Consider the following 19,303-nt stretch of genomic DNA (forward strand, 5'->3'; position numbering starts at 1 on the left):
ACATTATCAGGAAGGCTAGACTTGTATCCAAGGCTATGTGCATTACTCAGTAGGGTAAAAGAGATGAGGACTGTAGTTAAAGCTACAGACATCGACCAAGAGATCAAGTTTGATGACCTGGGCAAGGATGTTCCCATTAAAATGGCTGGAAAGAATGGTGAGTGCTAGAACTAGCACCCAAAAAACAGCTATGAAGAAGAGACCTCAAACACTGCATGGGAAGCCTGTCTATTATTGTACGGTCTTCCAGAACAGGGAAAGGAAACAGAGAGTAATGAATTCTATCGTTTCTCAACTGGTTGTTGATGCCAGCAAAACCAACTGTGTAATCCTCCTCTAGGGCTCGCAGCAGCAGTAGGTAGTACTTGTGTATCCTGTATTGGCTCAAGGGGCTGAGGTCGGTGCTGTGGATTTCAGGATTCCTAGTCTTCTGATGAATTGCAGAGATTACCAGTATGGTAATATGCAACAGTATTTGGGTTTTGTCTTTGTTTTGCTTCTAATTACGCACACATGTATTAATGGAACACTATTATGGTTGTAAAGTTAATCACTCGAAAGATATGAAAAGGTGAAATTAAGGTAATCTGTGTGTCCTTAATTTTGTCCCTTTATGCATGTCGTTTTGACACAAACACGTTGTACTGATTGTTTAGCTTTCCAAGATTATTTAACATACATCAGATATACTGAAAAAACATTTCACTTTTGTTGACCTTAACTTTCAGTAGTTGATGCTTCTGAAGATTGGAAAGCAAGCGTGGCTGTAAAGTTAGATAATTATGCAGGCTACCTAGAAAATTAATTCTGGTGTTCCCTTACCTCTTAGCCTTGACTTTGTAGCTTGAACATTTTTGTCAGAATTGACTTTTTGTGTATGCTTGATTTTTAAAAAGGACAAATTAAAAGCTAGTATTCAGTTTGGGACCATTGTATTTTTGAAGTTGTAGCATGTTTCTGTAACTTAATTTTACTTTGTACTGTGGATTGCATCATTGATATGTTTCTCTAATCTGAAATAATTAAGTTAATATACACATCTAGATTTTATAGAATGAAACAATGGGAATTAATTATTTATTTTTCCTTTTTATTGCTATCAAGCTTTTTGTACGTATAGTGTTTTTTATAAAAAATCTGAAATTTTTACAAAAGTGTTTTAATTTTTTCAATAATTGTAAGATATTTCCGATTGTGTTATTTCATTCAGCTGCATCTCATATAGGAGAAGGCATATTTAAGTAATTTTTTTGGTTGCTTTAAAACTGGAGGTTTTAAGTCGTTGGAGTAGCTTGTTTAAAGTGCATGCAGATGTTGATTCTTGTACTCTGTCTACATGAACATTTCTTTTTCAGTGTGTATATTGCTGGCTTTCCTGAGTATACACAGCCAATGATTGATCATTTAGTTAACATGAAGATTAACCACTGGGATAGGTAAGTTCATAAAGTCTGAATATGAATATCCACAAGTGACTATTCTGCATATCATGCTTTCCCATATTATTTTTGTAATTTTTACTTACACTAGAGTTTGCAATAGCATTTGACTGAAGGAAACTGGGCAAGTAGTAGCTGATGTTATCTATACCTCCCTAGCATACTGTCACTTAAAACATGTTTATGAATTTTGTCTTTTTGCCATGACCTCAATCTGTTAATAGATTAATAAAACACATTTATATGGTATATAGTGTATGTGAGGGGTAAACACCATCACCATACAATTATCATAATTGAAGTAGATTTCATGCATAGAGATGGTGCTTAGTCATATTCAGTGTTCATGAAGATTAAAATATGTATAACACAAATGAGATTATATCAGTGCTGATAATAGTTTGCATCATGAGAAATAATAATAGTTTACTGTAGTGTCCCTGCCAATGCATAGAATGAGCCCTCAGGTTCTACCATCCACACTTATGTTTTTCTTTGTCTCTTTCAGCAATAAGTTCTATTCATATAGCTAAAAGCTAGCTGTAGGCTGTCTGTTTGGTCCGTGGGTTTGTGTTGTTGGCTTTTTTTGGGGTGGGGGGAAGCATAGGATGGACAGAGAATACTGCATTTTTGCATATTGCTGAGGTCTTTATTTTGGTTGGAGGTAGAAGACCCTTCCTGATGTTACTTTTTTTCCAATACGTTAGTTACTTCTACTAAATTGCTAACTCCCAAAAATCTAAAAATGCTTTTTTATATCTTCAGTGTTATTCGAGAACTTTCAACCAAAGCTCTGCATAACCTTACTCCACGGGCTCCTGAATACATGGCAAATGTGGGTAGGTAACACGTAAGTTCCGCATAGCATGCCATACCAACATTCCAGCTTATGTAGCAAAAATGTACTAAGAAGATTTAAATGTGCTCCATGACTTAATAAAAACTAAGACTTTACCTGCAACTTAATACAGCATAGAGACACTAATGGCTTTACCAGTCTTCAGATTTTATGCAAAAATTATAAAATACTGCCAGATCTTTTTTTATCTGGGGAGTGGACTTTAGTTATCCAGCTATGCTGGACCCTACCAGTTCCGAGACAAATAAATGGGTGTAGCTCTGTTGCAACTCTTCAGGCAGCTATCCCTTGGATTCCTAGCTTTAGCTTTGTTGATATGGCTTTGATGTCATAAAGGGTGAGGGGATCTGTTTTGTCTTGTCCAGTCTGACATCTTCAGAAGAATTCCTTTTTGACTGCTGTGTGTGTAATCAAACGCTCCCTGGCATGGATTCCGGATCCTTTGCTTAGCCCGTCCAAGGTTCTGAGGCTGGACTAGCTGCTCTTTGGTCTGGCTGAAAGGCAGCAGCTGACACCCAGTGGGCTGTAGGTACGGATCTTGCTGAGGCTCCTTGTAGCGGTCCGGGGAGATGCACTGCACGTGGAAGTGCAATTCCATGGAAGTACAAGCTTCATTTCCCTTACCGCTCAGCCATCCCAGTGCCTAACAGCAAGTATGTTACTTTATTTACGCCAAACAGGGAGGTAGTTGAGCAGACAAAGTGTCTTCTTGTGGTTTAGTATGCTTTGTCAGTATTTACTTATATTTTTAAAACTTGGTTTTTATATAATGGACAGGATATATTGGCCTAACTTCGCAGAAATGGTTTTCCCATATTATTTCTAGGCAGACGTCATTACATTTAGAACTATGATCTGTCGCTATGCTTTGATTTTTTAAAAAAAATAATAATTATTTGATCTCTTTCAGTGTTGCCAAGACTTCTGCCTTTATCAGTGGGCACAGATCTGCATTCACGCCATGGGGCAATTCTTGCCTGCGCTGAGATCACCCATGCACTGTGTAAATTAGCAGAAGAGAATAACAGGTATAAATGCAAGATTATCTTGACTATAAATTTTCCTTTCAAGTCTCGTCTATTGAAAGCTTCCTGAGTATAATTATGGAACTCTCCATCTTACTGAACTTCTTTTCAATTGAATTTTTGTTTGTTTTGATCAGTCATGCCAAACCTTCACGTTTTATTCAATGATGCTATAAACTTTAGTCTGAATTCATCATCAGGAAAGTGAGATCGTTTGCTGCCTTACTTGAAAGAGTTCAAAGTTACCATTTAAATATAGATTAACCCCCCTTTCCCAATTAAGTATGCTGTCTTCCTAGTGAGGGGGACAGTCTTTTATCTTCAGTGTTAGAGAAGTACCTCCTCAAGCAGCTTGTTGAGTTGGACTGATTTAATTGTTGCTGCTGAATGCTGGTCCAGATATATATGTGTGTGTGTGTATGTATACATAGGGAGAGAGAGAGAGATACATATGGGTGTATGTGTGTGTACACAAACACATATTACATATAGGGGATGTAGCCAGAGTAGTTGACAGAATTATTTGGAGATGTCTTTGCTTTGATGTTGTGATTAAAGAAATGAGTCATTCAACTTTCTTTCACAAGAATCACATGTGAAAAATGGTTGAAAACCTTTATTGCAAAACCTGCAATTTGAAAGTTGTGTTAGCAGTAGAATTTTATACTAGCATGACTTAAATTGGAATGAGCAGCTGTTTAAGATCGAGGCAGTGGAAAGTAAGGCTCCAGTGTGCAAACTTCACTGAAAATAAATACAGTTTTGCAGGAGTCATAGATATGTGTACCTTGAAGAAAGGTATTGTAAAGAAACAGACAGACTTTCAGGGTAATTTTTGTCTAAAAGTTGGATAATTACTCTCTGGTTAATCTTTTCTATTTTACTTCTGAGAACATTCTGATGCAGTCATACAAAGGTATCTAAAGCGGTGACATCTAACGAATCTGATGTTGTCATTGTTTGTACAAGCTGAATATACTGAAATGAATTAAAATAATAGATACCAAAGTGTGCGCTGATTTTTATCGCTTTAATTATTGACAAACAAGAATTGTATTTACCAATAGTGTCTATTAAAAGAATTTGTGTTAATCTTAGATTTCCCTTTTCAAGTAAGTTGGAAAGCTAGAGAAAAAGAGGCAGAGCATTTTTAGGAGTAGGAAATATTTGAAATTAGTGGAAAAATTGCAGAAATGTTGGAGTCCAGAAATACAACTGAGCTGAGAAGTGTATTTGGCATATTACTGGTTATAATGCTATTAGTAAGTGACACTAAATTTTTTAGAGTCCTTTAAGAATGAGCTTGCTACATGATAAGGAAAGAACTTAGGTTGTTATGTTTGCTGAACTATTTAGAATTAAATATTGCATGTTTATGTTGAGCATAATTTGGAAACCAAATGATTGTTTTTCTGTTTGCAAGTACAATGAAGTCAGAAGAAAAATTATAGCAAAATTAGGAAACCAGTCTTAAACATTTTGTATACCTTTGCAGATCTGTAACATACTACTTCAATGAAAAGTCATTGGAGGGACTTAAGCAAATCCATCAAGAGGTTTGTATCAAGTATAAATGTATATTTTTACCTGGAATGTTGTATTATTTTAAACAAACAATTAAGACAGCTGTTCTCCACCTTCCTCTTCCCTTTGCCAAAAGTAAACAATCTCACAAATACAAATTCGGAGATGCATTCCAGACTGCCTGATAGCCTTGCCCACGTGTCTTACTCCAATATAATTTTGTATTTGGTCCCTTTGTGTTCTGCCAGCTTCATGGCTAAGCCACTTTCTCTGCTGCTGTCAGTTACACTTCTGAAATAACTGCGTGTGGTTTTGCTTTGTCTTCCTTTCGCCTTCAGTTTCTTCTCCCTTTCTGTACATACTGACTGGCCTTGCAGATAGATGTATGGCTCTTGCCTTAATGTGACCATGCTCGAGAGATCTAGTGATTCCATTCCTTTTTTTATATTTTACTTTATTGGGATTTCATTGCTAAATCCTCGCATCTGTAATTTACCAGTTTATAGATCTTGAAAATCATATTCTGTATTTCATCTGATCCATTGTCTTCATTTCTCCTTATGACAAATGAAGTCTTTGTCCTGCTCATAGCAGTTTCAAGTGCTTCTGTGGAGATAATTTTGCCTGACTTGTCCCTTTAATTTTAAGTCATCCTGCGTTCTTTGGTTTTTTTTTTCTTTTGGCTCCTATTTCTTTCCCTTATGGAACAGACAGTACTCCAGCGTTCAGGCTCCTCCTGGTTTTCTGCAGTATCTGTAGTTGCTTTTAGTCCCAGTTCTGATGTGCTAAAGCTGTCAGGCTTCACCATTTACCCGTTATGCTTTAAAGTATGTAGGTGCTTGCTCAATTCTGTGCATAGGTGAAACCTTCTGCCACAGGTTGAAAAAGCATCTCTCTCTCCTTCAGTTTTCCTACGCTGAAATGCCTGAAAGCTTCCTCAGCAGTAGCTGTACTGTTACAGTGGCCTTATTTTGCTGTGATACTTTCCAGTTTCTGCTGTTGTCTGTTGTTATAAATAATCTGCAAATTTGGTGTAAACTCTTTTTTAAAAATCTGGGGGTTTGGTGTTTTTACTACATAGAAATTTGATAACCTTTGATACAGTTTTTTTTAAGATGGCCTGTAATTTAAAATGAGATATTTTTTCAGTCACGTTTGAACTTTTGTGCAAGTTTTTTTCTGTTTAATTTGTAGCTAACAAAGTTGTTTTCAGACAATGCAGTATATCATCATTTTAAAAAGGGCCAGCTGTGGAAAGTAGATGTATTTTAAAAAGCCAAACTAGCTTCCAGGGTATGTGCAGGAGCAGCTAGGGTTTGGAATTAAGAGAATTTATGGATGTGTTAAATTGATTTTCTTTTGAATACAAAATTCATATGGATGTAGAGAGCTTTTCTTGAAAAGATTTACCTTTTGAATTTTATTGATAAAATAATCCGGTGTTGCCTAGCTCACAGTGTGTAGATGTTGGATACAGGGAGGGAAAATGGAAACACTTGCATGAAACTCTGCTAACACGAATGTTTTTTGCTTCCCCCCCCCCCCCCCCCCCCCCCCCCCAGCTTTGCAGTCGTCAGTTGTACAGGTGAGAAAATGGATGCAAAAATTATATTTTTTTGTATTGGAAATTATCAATTAGAGGTAATGTGAACAGTAGGGTCTTGGTGGGATTTTTGGTTTGCACAAGTTACTTGCAGCTGCTATGGACTGCCGGTCCCTCACGGTTCCTCCAGATGCAAGCACGTGCGTTCCTTCGGCTTTGCCTGCCTGTTGCAGAGGCTGGTGCCGTTCTGTAGTGGTTGTGGTGTCTGGAGGGCGCGACGCACAGGCAGGTCAGGTTAACGAGAAAGTGGTAAGTACTGGTCTCGGTATTGTGATAGAGACAGTTAAAGGAAAGAATGTGGAACAGAATGTGCTTGCTAATCCGTGGCTTCAGCAGTGTGTAATGGATTTCTTTCCCATTATTCACCTCTACTGTAGTACTTGCGTGGTTCAAACAGGTCTATAGAAATGACCTTTAATAAGTTAATGAGTCCAAAATTTATTTATTTTTTAAAGGAGCTTCTATCTAAATTCTAGAATTACTTTCTTCATCCTGTGTAATGAGTAGGCCAGGAGGATTACGAAAGGCTCAATGCAATTTTTCAACCCTTGGCGCCAAAGAAAATGTAAATGAGTTTTCACTGAGTTGGTTTTAATTTCCTATTTATTGAAGCTTCCAGGAAGTAAAAGCAATTTGCCTAAGTAACTGTTAAATAAATGTGAATTAAAACTGGTATATGAGTTAAGAGGTTCTTCCTAAATTTCAGGAAATCAAAACATAACGATTGACTTGTATTCCCTAATGATTGTATGTGTGAGTGAGTGTCTTTTTCTGCTTTAACTGACAAATTCTTTGAGCTTTTGAGTGGTTTAGTTCACTTCTTTGCACATGTCATATCTGAAAACAGAAAATATTAGTAGTTTTTGTATAATTAATGGCAGTTCAAAGAATTTCTATGTAAGTTTTTGTATCCTGAAACTATGTGAAAAAATGTTGAAATTTACTTTTTGAGGGTTGTACATACTGATGTGAAACTTCCATTCCAAAGGTAGCTTGTACTGGTGGATGGTTCTAATGCTGATACTGTATATTAGTGTCTTTGTGGGTGGCTCTCTTGGCTCCCATAAATTCTTTAATGTCAGGGTGGAGCTTGGGTGTAATTTGTTTTTGTCATAATGTGCACTTCTTGCACTTAATGGTATTTATAAGATGCCTACAGAAATGTTTTCATTCTAGATAAGACTTGTAATTCAACTCCAAGCACAATTGATTCACTACTGTTTACTCTAATACTTAGGCTGAGACAGAGCTGTCTAATATAATCCATATTTTAAAATATTGGTATGCATGAAATATTTTAAAATAGGACAAGAAAAATAAACTAGGTTATAAAAACAAACCAGCAATTTGAGTATTGCTGGGCAAGCATTTAGTGAAACAAGCCAAACTTGTTTCATGATGAGTAATTATTGCACATAATATTCCAAAGATTTCCATTTGAGAAATTGCTACCGGGAATTTTCGGTGTAACAACATCTTGTAGGAATGTTGAAAACCTGTGTGTTTTATTTGTGTTACTAGTTTTCAGACTGCATTAACAAAAAGCATCAGGCCACATGTCTCAACTGTTTATTAGATATTTTGCTTTCACTTCTGGCAACAAAGTAGCTGTCTTTTTGTGGGTTACATGGATTTTAGTGCTTTGGTCGAGCTTCTTTCAGACATTGTGTTGGCCTGTGAGAAAGGAAAAGGAAGTGTGAAAATGCTGCAATGGTTTTTTTCCCCCCTTTTAAAAGTTGTAATTTATAAAATTTAAGTTGGAAAATGTGTCATGGGTTTCTTGATTGTCTAATGCTCTAGGATTCCATTGAATCCATAAGTACCTCAAGTAAAAAAAGATGAAGCCAAAATGCTGTAATGGAGACCTTCATATAACTCGCCATCTTACTTTATTTAGCAGCCTTTGTAATCTCTTTAACCTGAGTTTGAATGATGGCCATGAATTATCCTTCAGACAGGACACAGTCCAAGTTTTGAGCTATACTGCACAGTCTCTCAATTTTGACTATGCTTGAAGCAATCAAATTTGTTTATTCTAATTGTAGAAAATCCTGTCCTCTACTGTAATAACATTTTTTTTAAAAATGCAAGTATCTTTCTGTCTTCCTGTGTGTAAGTCCTTTACTGGGTTTACCATAGCACGCTGAAAAAGGGGAATGCAAGTCCAGGCACATCAGTATGTACTTCCTTCCATTAGTCTGGATTCTGACACATTTGATGCACCAGTTTGTCTTGAGGAGCTGGTTGGTTTGAGCATTTGCATGTGCACTTCCAGGTGAGCATTGCGCAGTGAGCCTGATTTTCTGTATTAAATGGGCACTAGTTATAGCAAGTCCTATGCAAACCATGCCACTTAGAGTATTCCTTCATTGTGCCTCTTTTGTGCTATACGGGTTCTAGAGTTCTAAAAATTGAGCTATATTGTCTTTGCTTTAAACATGACTTCTGTATATAAAAACCCAAGACAAAAACTTGTGGCATCTGTTGCCTTAAGCCGTCTTAGTTTGGGACTGGAAGTCAGCCTGCCACTTTAAACGTGGTGTTAATGATCAGCTCGATTTGTATTATGCTTCCACTGAACCAGCACAGTTAGTATCTTTTTTTTTTTTTTTTTTTTTTATCAGGTACATTTCTGTAGTGCATCTAACACCTTGTACTAGTTCTCGGTATGAAAAGTTGTCAAGAAAAAATATTTTTAATAGTTCTGTTAAGATTCTTTAAAAAGGCATCATCTGATACAAGGTTCTTGACTTAATATTCAGCTGAATAGATGTTCAGAATTTTTTTTAATCTCCTTTCTTGTAGCCGGTTCTGAGTCTGATAATGTAGGTCTCAATACACAGAGCTGGGTCATGAGATAATGAGGGACGGATACAGAAGCGCTGCAGATGGGTGTGCTGGGCTTCCTCCAGGCAATTGCACTCTACCTCTGTATTTCAGCAAATGTTGTGTTTATTTGGCCTCAGGGGTGCCCCTCGGAGCTGGCTGTGACATTGGCACGGTGTGTGCTAGCGACTGCTACACTGGGTGACGCGCTCAGCGCGGGATGACGTGCTCAGCGCAGGGTGCCGTATGCCAGGGTTTGCTCTGAGCTGCTCTTGTCACATGTGAAGGGACGGGCTGTGGGTATCACACGCCCAGCTACGCGAGACGAGCAACTGTTGGTTTTTAGAACAGCAGCCAGTGCAAGTTCGACTGTCATCTCCTGCATTGCAGCGTTTCCAGAAGAGTAAGGTAGCCGGTGGCTGTTGACAGGTGCTAGGTCAAAGAGAAACTCGTCTCATTTCAAAGACCTTTAAGGTTGCAACTAATCTTGATGGTTTCAGGGCAAATGTGTTTCTTGGCAGTCACCTCCATAAAAGAGTTTTTTAGGCCTATTAACTTAATCAGCAAATAATTCCAGCCTTGCAACAAAGCTCACCTTAACAATTGTTCCAAGTTTAAATTATTTTTTTGCGTCCAGCCGCATGATGGTTCCAGGAGATCATGCTATACTGTGTTCTGAAGAGTTACAAGGTGAATTTCTTTTGCTACGAACTGAAGTCACTGGGCAAACTCTTAGTTCCATAGAGCAGGATTTCACCTGGAGTCTTCTGGTGGTAGTATACGATACAAACAGTGTAGGGTCAGCACGTGAATTTACAGTAACCTAAAAATAGGTGTTTGTCAGCTTATAGTTCATTCTCTGCATCTTAAAGGGATGACCACAAAGGCTTTGTTAAATACACAGGTTTTTTGTCTATGCTCAAAGGTAGCTCTTTCCTCCTCTGTGTACCTTGCGATAGAGCCACTTGGTACTTCCAAAGCCCAGAAGTATACAGCCTGGACCTTTTAAGATACCTCAGTTTTACTGAGGACAAAGAGTTCCCATGGAAAACAATTGGTTACTATTCATGTGGACCTGAAAATACTTCTTCAGCAGGTGTTCTTAGCTTCCTGGAAATCAAGCATTTGCAATTGAATCTCTTCAGCTATTCCAGTAGTTTTAATTTCAGATTCAGATGTTTATGAAAATGTATATGCTATTAATTTATAAATAGCTTCAGTTACTATTATTTTTATGATCTTAAAGACGAACACTGAACTTCTCACAAAACCTAGGTTTTAAATAATTAAAAAATATAAATTCCACAAAAGTACCTTGAAGTTCTATATGCAGTACAAACAGCACTGCTGTTGGTTCTGTTTCAGGCCTATGCAATTTTAAGATAGATACCAGATTTCTTAGGTCAGTAATCTTAATTCATCAGCTCTAAAAGGGATTATCTATTTTGATTGTATTTTCCACAAATAAATTGTGACTCATCCTCAGGTGTTTCTAGGAGGGAAGCATTGCTGTAGAGCTGCACATTGGCAGGAATGCTTAGGAAGTCATGGGACTTGGGCACTGCGTCGGTCAAGTTACAAACTGAATTAATAATTAAACCTTGAAACAGGTACATATAATGTGATTCAACTTGTGGATGTGTCTTTAGAAGCAAAAAGGGAGAATACTGACTGTACAGCAGAATTCAGAATCTCTGAATTAGGTAGATCCGTATCTTTTTAATTTAGTGAAATACTGTAGAGCAAGATAAAGTTAATAGAAAGATGCACATCGTGTTTGACAAACTAAACAGTGACTGAGGAAAGATCTAGAATTATGATAGAATTATCAGTTCTTACAACTGAAATATGTATGAGCTGTGGAAAGGAGAAAAAAATTTGGATACGTTGATGGACACAGTGATGTCTAGGCAAAGAACTAACTTGAAAAGTTCTGCAGAGAAGAGCATGTGGTGTTGCAGTGCCTTCAAAGATAATTTGATTATAGTTTCTGCATTACGTGGAAATCTGACTATGCAAATCACTGTCACCATTCTTCATTCTTGCACAGGGACAATAATCCTCAGTGGAGCTCTAAACTCTGAAATTAAATTGAGCTGATGTAATGCCAGAGGAAGGGATAGCTGTCAGATTATTAATGTAAGAGTAGCTCTAAGTGGCCTGACTTCCTTATTGGCAGTGTGAAGAAGTGGAGAAGAGCAGCCTTTATGACTCAGTTCTTGCTTTGTAGTTTGAACAGAAGTCCGTATCTGAATCCTTGCATCAGCAGACTGTGTTGCACACCAAACAAATTTACAGGATCATTATTTTATACTCATTTGCAGTAAGACAACAGACAAAAGGCAAGGAATGGGTGAGGACAAAATGAAGGGAAAAGAAATGTTGAAGAGGAAGGAGCCTCACCGTGTCATTCTATTTTTGCCACTGTCTCGACTCCTTGCATCATTTCTTTGTTTTCTAATTTAAATTTTTTAGAAGCTGGAGAGCAGACAATGTGGCAGGAAGGTGGGGTAGATAATACAAAGACCTTATCAGCATGGAGATGTGGAATCTGTGCTTGCTTGCTTTGGTGATAAACTGAGTTGTAGATTATTGCATTAGCTTTATATATTGATTGTCAAAAGCAAGTTTCCCAATTAAAGGAAGACTGATCTATGGCACATGAGAATATTCTGGAGCTGATGTCTCTGCGTTCCCTGAAAATCCAATGAAAATGTTGAGCAGTCAAAAACCCTGTCGTGTTACAGGAGGCATCTACTTGTATGGAATGGAAAAACTTGTTTAAAATGTTTAGGCTTTTGAAGCTCATATAAAAGGATAAGTTGGAGAACAAAGTTCTAAGGGTTGTTAGGGTTGCTAGGTTTGCCTTCTGAGCATAGCTACTAATTTTATTGTGGGGAGGGAGGAGGAGAGGAGGGAAGAAAAGGTTTAGAAAAAAAAAAAAGAAACCCAAGCAAATAAACAGAAAAGCCTTTGTTGTTCCTCCTGCTTGCTGAGAGTTTCTGCCAGAGCGTGGTCATACAAACAGGTGATTAAGGGTTTGGCACACCTCAGGGAGGAAATACTGCAGGAGTGAAGGGAGACAAGAATAAGGAGTCGAGGGAGGAAATATCCAAAGGAAGGGCAGGGGTCAAAGGTTCATAAAATGGAAAAATTAAGCCACAGAGGGTGACACAGAGCAGAACACCCTCAGCAGCGCTGAGGGCACCTTGGGGATATCCACGTAACCAGCAGGCATTGCCGAGCGGGGTGAGGAGATGTCCCTCTGCCAGAGACATGAGATGCTGAATACTGGAGACAGGCCCTGCCATTGTCGGGGTGCTCCCGCTTCTCCCCACTTTCTGCCCAGTTCAGACTGTCCCTTCCTGGTGCTACCGGTGGCCAGGCTGGTGTTCGGACAGGGCAGCTGGGCTGGCTGAGCCTGAGGTCCCAGCTGGTGAGACCATCCTTACGTTATATGCACTTACTTCAGGAGGGTCCGAAACATCTTGTGTCGTTTGTTTCTCTCCTTTTCTGCTGTGTTGGAAGTTTTTACCCCCTTGTTTGTGGTGATGAATGCAAAACGACCTGGGAAGGGGCTTTAGTAGGGAGGGAGGGGGAACCTTGCCAGGAAAGTAAACCAGTTAGCATTTATGAAAATGGAAACTGGTAAGTGAAGTTTCTATTGAATATTCCAGAGATGAAGATTTTGTTAAAAAATTGCATGTAATTGCTTTTCAGTCATGGAAGTCAGAAGCTCGTAGAGGCTGTATGACTGAAAAGTCCTGTGGCAAGTCCCACAGGTTTGGAATGCTTCTGAAGCAAGTGAAAAGCAGAATGAACTTGACAGTCTTCTATTATTCACATTAAAAATTAAAAAGACTGGGACCATGTTTCTGCAAGAAGAATGTTAAATATTCCGGAAGGTTTTGTATAAATCATGCTGAAGTCAAGACAACAGCTGATTTAAAAAGAAGTAGTTCAGAGTTGGTCAAATACAAAACTGCAGGTATTTTGTGATCTGCTTTCATCCTGAAATGGTTTTGAGATTTTTGTTTTTCTCGCTAGGCAGTGTGCTGGCACTGCTCGTGGTGGGTTATTTGCTGAGGCTCTGTTTCTGCTTTACAGGGGTTTAGGTGGAGAACTGATGAGACCAGCTGGTAAGTATCACCACTGTGGTGTGAAAGCAGAAAATATGCAGTAATGAATTCTCCCCTTTACTTTTTTCCAGTTTGTTTTGCAGATATTGTGTTGAATGCATAAATAAAGTATGCACAGTAATTAAAAACATACATAGTTTGGAGGCCTATCAGAAGATGGCTACACCAGAACATCGGTTGTCAGCACACTTGTGAATAACGCTGTGTAAGAGTTGGCGATAGTTCTAGGGTTGATGTCACACATTCTCTCCTGTTGTGGCATGCAATGAATTTGCTTCAGGATTGAATTAGCTTCTTTCATTGATTTACTCTGATTCCTCTCCAGAAGACATGTGAGCAGTCCACTGAGACAGATGCGGTCACGTAACTGATGATTTTACAGTAATACATGTGTGTGCAAAGGTGAAGAATAAAGACCGTATAAACAACAGCTTGTGGAACGGGTGGTATCACAGAAAAGTTGATGGGTTGTTCACATGGATTTTGAAGATTGTTATATATGGAACCACTGTAAAAAGGAAGGGCATTGCAGCAAAAAGTGTCCGTCCTGGTAGCCTGGGTGGATAAGGAAATGATGCCAACTTGAGTTTTCTGCTCGTGGTTTGGATGGAGGAAGTGCTGCGCAGCAGATTCTGGCTTTGAAGATGTGAAGCCATCCAAACCTAGTGGGTGAAGGTGTTTCAGTACCAAGATGGAAGAGTGATCAAATAGAAGGGGTACAGGGGGCAGGGGATTTTTGCAGTCTTTGAATGAACTTAAAGTCTTGTGACATGATAATGCACGCTGAAAGAATAGGTAGTTTTTTGTCATATGTTTTAGCATTTAAGTAGTGGAATATTTCATAGTTTTGGAGAAGCACGAATGACAGTATTTTGGCATGATACAACTGTGTAGGTGGAATAAGTAGAATTGAAAATGTTCCACAAATTGCCTGCATGTCTAATGAAGATGATGGTCTCAACCACAACAGAGCTTAAAGAAGTGTAGAGAACTAAGGAACTTGGAACTAATTGTACTTAACCTTGTCTGTGAATAAATATTAGAACAAAGAAGCTGACATACAATATTGAATAGAGTTTGAGCGCAGGGAGCCTGATTGTGTGACATTACCACAGTGAGGACTGAATGCAAGAGTAGATTTGGAGCCCAGTAAGTTGGTTATAAATGAAGAAGATGATGAACTGTGTACAGAGCCCAGAGTAAGATTCAAAGATTAAGTTGTGGGACGAGAGGAAAACAAAAGGGTGGTATTATATAGAAGCTTGTTCTGTCCTCTCCCTCCTCTCTGCCAGCCCTCCACCACTCTTAAAGCAGTCAGATAGTGAGTATGGATGTATACCGATCTGTTTTATTTGAACTGATCACCAGGAGGTGAAGGATCCTGTATTCCCGAAGTGCTGAGTTTTCATTTGAGCAATGCAGTCAATCAATTGTATAGTAAAAGTTGGCAGTGTTTTCTGTGTTAATTGCTATTCCCCGGAACAACCTTGAAACACTAAAAAAAAATTCTATTCTGAAAGTGGGTTCGTAAGCGTAGAATTAATTTAAGTTTATAGATTTAAAATAATAAGGACTTAATTATTGACATTTTCTCATATTCTGAGTATCAAAGGAAATAAAGCTGCATCCAGTTTTATAGCTCTCAGCTCTGTGCAGCGAACAGATGCCAATCCTTGAAGGTCCAAAAAAGTGCTAATAAGAAGTAGGAAAACCTTTCATATATATTTGAATAGTTTTTTAGTGGCTGTAGCATTGTCCTTGTCCAGGATGGTTTACAATCAGTGATGCTACATAGCCCCTTACAGACTGGTATAGGAACAGGAAGGTGGCCAGTATGTACATATATGTACCTTAAATGGCAGAGGGGGGAAAACATACCACCAGACAATGGATTTGTATAAGTGATGGGACTAACTCGTGTCAGAGAACAGTTGCTGCAGAGCAGCTTTTTTTGTATGTAAGAATCACAAGTGTAACTTCCTTTAAATTTCTAATTTCACATTTTGGACTTCGCGAACTTTCTTTGGTTTAAAATTAATGTAACTTGATATGGTTATAGCTCCAAAATTGCTGCAATTTCTCATTTTTTTTCTATTTATCCAGTTACCAAACTTATTTTCTTACAGTCTGCACTTTAATTGAAAAGTTGTCGCTATCAAAAATGCCATTTAGAGGAGATCCAATAATCGGTATGTCATTTTTAAAATAACTTTCCGTTATCTTAGTTGTTATTCATTAAGCTAAAGTATTAACAAAAGATGCTTTTTAAAGAAGAAAGATGAGTGAGATTGGGCGGCCTAACAAATAAAAAAATACCAAAAACATACACAAATACTGCAACAGATGGCAATGTTTTTTGAAGATGTGTTTTTAGCTGTTTCCTAATGTGGGGGGTTTTCCTGTCAAGTTTTCAGCATCACCAGACACAGTGTTTGTGCTGTAAACTGTGAATTTAAACTGTAAAACAAATGAGAATAGCTATACTAATTGAGAATCACAACCTTGTTTATTTTGGAAAACCAAGGAAATACATCAATATGTATAATTGTGGGTCTTTGTGAAAAATAACACAGAGAATGTTGAAGTTCAGAAAGTAAGAAAAGTTAATACCATTTATGTGCCTTACTGTTTCAGGTGGCTGGCAGTGGTTAATAAACGACAGTCTAAGAAGCCTCCCTCTGGTTTCAAGCACTGCACGACAGCATATAAAGGTACAACGGTTCCTCCTTCATGTGGTCCCATTAAATACAGAATTAGAACTATTTTTGCTTTCTGATGGTGGATTATTTTCCATGAAATCTAATTGATTCTTAAATGTTTGTTTCTTAGATTGGATCAAGAAGTTTTTTGTGTTTTTTTTTTTTTTAAAAAAAAGAGAATTCCTCAAAATTCAAATGGAGCTTTTTGATTAATAGTTGACCGGCTGTCACAGAGGTTGTTCTTGTGTCTACATGTGGACCAAGGGCTTGGCAGGTGCTGCCACTGATGGTGGGCTGGGCTGGCCATCAGTGGTCGCTGGCAGTTGCTTGAAGCTCCTGGCTTTGGCTGCACGGTTGCATTGGTACGGTGTTTTGTGTCCGTTTTGGTGTGCCTGTAGTATGTACAAGGTATGTTGATATTTGGTAGTTTCAGAGAGCTTTGGTGAGAATCAAAAAGAAAGTCTGGATGATGTTCTCAGGCCTGATGTACTGAGGATCTTTGTTAACAGTGAGAACGCTGTGATCAACAGTTATTCAGGACAATGTGCTTAAATTTTCCATGAAACACTGTTGCAAATCCTTTTACTGTGCTCTCGAGCTACTCTTAATTCTGAATATTAAATCCAGATGGATATGTTTCGTGATATTTTATGTACATGATCTTAACGTCTCCAGTTATTTGCCTTAATTTTCCTGAGTAATACCATGACAGTTTGATCTTCTGCTCTTAAAGGCTCTACTGAATTATAAAGACAATTTTTGAATGCCCTGTTTGAGCTTATAGCCATCACAGAGACTATTTGAATATAACTTCTTGTGTTCATTTTGTTAGGTTTTAAAAATAAGATAAAAAGCCATTGCAAATATCTGGTCGCTCATCTTTTAGTCTTCCTTGGAAGACAGAGTAAACCAGAATGTATCCAAGTCACTGAAGAAAATTAAAGATTAAATTTGAATTCTTGGAATATTCTTTTGGCATTAGCAGTTTTTTCAAAGAGTTTGTATGTCTTTATAACTGGAACTTCTAAACCAAACTTAGAAGAATTAATTATAGACTTTAGAGAGTTGCGATTTGTTTGGTTAATATTAATCAGTGTTGAGCCAAGTATGTTTAGTAAATATCAGTTCTCACTTGATTTCTGTATATATTTTAGAGAGAAATAATTTTAAGGGCAATACTTAAGACATTAAAAAGTAACCTTTTTTCCTGACATACAGTATACTCTGCCCATGTAACTTAATGCATTTAGAGTGAAAACTATTCTTTTTAGAAAGTGAAGGATCTGAGCAACCTGATCTAGTTGAAGATGTCCGTGCTCATTGCGGGGGGATTGGACTAGGTGATCTTTCAATGCCCCTTCCAACCTACAGATAATTCTGTATATTTTGCTATTATAATGCCCGTGGTAGGTAGAATATTATGTAGATACTGGTTTTCTTTCAAGTCCTGGATTTTGCATAGAAAACAAGTCTGAGGTGTCTTTGAGGGTGGGATGAATAGGCTGTACAGGATGCCTGTGTTATCATTTAAGATTTCTTGTACCCAGAGAACATGAGTATTAGTAAGTACCATTGCTGTTAACATGGAGCGAACAGTGCATAGTTTTTGTATGCTTTCAAATTTATTATAATTTTGGTCAGCATTATATTGTTAGCTAAAAAGTATAATTCAACCATAAATTCTACGAGAAAACTTGTTACATGCTTTTTGAAATAGCAGCTATATTAGTTCTGTGTTCTGTAGCAGTGACTGAAACCACTCTAAAGATGAGGAGGTGCAGGTGCAATACACAACCTTTGGTCCTTTTCTAAACCAATTAAGACTGAGACACAGTGAGACACAGGATTGTAATACTGGATATTTTGGGGTTTTTTTTTCTGTGTTTCCTTCCTGTAGCTTTCTGGGGATAAATGGTTTGTTTCTTATCAATCTGGCACCAATATATTGAAGATGAAATAATGGCTTCTGTATTTTGTAATACTGTGTCATCCTGGAGGTCTTTCAACTGAACTGAGAATAGTTGATACATTACTATTAATGTCTTAAATATTAATTTAGCTTACTGGTACTTTTGAAGGAATAAGAGTAGAAACTCTTGGATTTTTTTTCTTACACATATTTCCTATTCAACTGTTCTTAAACAGGTATTGGGAAAAAATGAAAAGAAAGTAAATGTCAGTAGCTGAAGGGAATAATTTTTGTTTAAAAATCCACTCTTTTTCCTTAACCTTTTAATTCTAAGCACAGTTATCATAAAGTATGACCGTAAAAATATATCAAGTTCACAGTTTTGCCTTTGTTACAGGAGTCTGCAGTCTCTGCACTGGCTGCGCTGTGTAACGAGTATTACATCAATGAAAAGGGAGAAGCTGATCCAGCTCTACAGGGTAATGACTCATGTTTACAGCAGAGGCAGAAAATACTGGGCTGGACCTAACTTGCACTTTGGAGGTATTGGGTAGAATGGGGAGGAGCGTCACTGATTTTAAAGGACCTTAAAATGGTTCAGGAAAGAATGGTAAACCAACTGAAAGTCTAGGAAATGTCTCAGGGATTGCTTGCTTTAGACTGAATGTCTAAATTCAGTCTAAATTTAAAAATTTAAATTTAAAAAAGAATGCAAGGTACCGTAATAATGAATAGTAGGAAAAAGAGATAGCTTTTCTATTCTGTACTGTAAAACAAAGAAGCAAAGAAAATATGTGTTTATGGCAAATCTTGAATTTTAATGAAATTCATTATGAGACATTTATGTCTTATTTGTGTCTCACTATGAAATTCATAATGAGACATTTTCACATCATATTTTGATAAACTCTATGCCAGAGATCATGGCTGACTTTAAGGAAGAAGAATTGCGTAGGAATAGGAAGAATAGCCAGGACACACAAGAGTTCTTGTAAATGCACATATGAAACCTCATTTATTTGGATTTGGATCAGTGGTACAAGAGTAGGCTTAAACTTTTGTCAGAGGCATATAAATCAACATCTTCTTTTATATTGTTTTTATTGGACCTTTCTTTGTTTTAAGTATCAAATTATATTGTGTCCACCAGAGACAAACTACTGCATTGTATAGATAGATAATTTAAGAACAACATTTGAGTTCTTGTATTGATTTAAATATTATATATATTTTTATATATATATATATATATTTATATATATGTATAACAAAATAGTGAT

At 37.4% G+C, this 19,303-nt stretch overlaps 1 protein-coding gene across 2 annotated transcripts in view; it reads left to right on the forward strand.

The window, feature by feature from the left end:
* TBCD (tubulin folding cofactor D) overlaps positions 1-19,303 on the forward strand; it is a 129,477-nt gene that overhangs the window by 75,068 nt on the left and 35,106 nt on the right. For both annotated transcript variants that reach the window (XM_040580054.1, XM_040580062.1), the window contains exons 19-27: positions 1,356-1,436; positions 2,205-2,278; positions 3,209-3,326; positions 4,819-4,879; positions 6,410-6,432; positions 13,384-13,415; positions 15,542-15,604; positions 16,050-16,126; positions 18,421-18,502. In XM_040580054.1, coding sequence (XP_040435988.1) covers positions 1,356-1,436; positions 2,205-2,278; positions 3,209-3,326; positions 4,819-4,879; positions 6,410-6,432; positions 13,384-13,415; positions 15,542-15,604; positions 16,050-16,126; positions 18,421-18,502 — 611 coding nt within the window. The remainder of the gene's footprint in view (positions 1-1,355; positions 1,437-2,204; positions 2,279-3,208; positions 3,327-4,818; positions 4,880-6,409; positions 6,433-13,383; positions 13,416-15,541; positions 15,605-16,049; positions 16,127-18,420; positions 18,503-19,303) is intronic.

The sequence above is a fragment of the Falco naumanni genome, chromosome 1 (genome assembly GCF_017639655.2).
Source record: "Falco naumanni isolate bFalNau1 chromosome 1, bFalNau1.pat, whole genome shotgun sequence".
Taxonomy (NCBI): Eukaryota; Metazoa; Chordata; class Aves; order Falconiformes; family Falconidae; genus Falco; species Falco naumanni.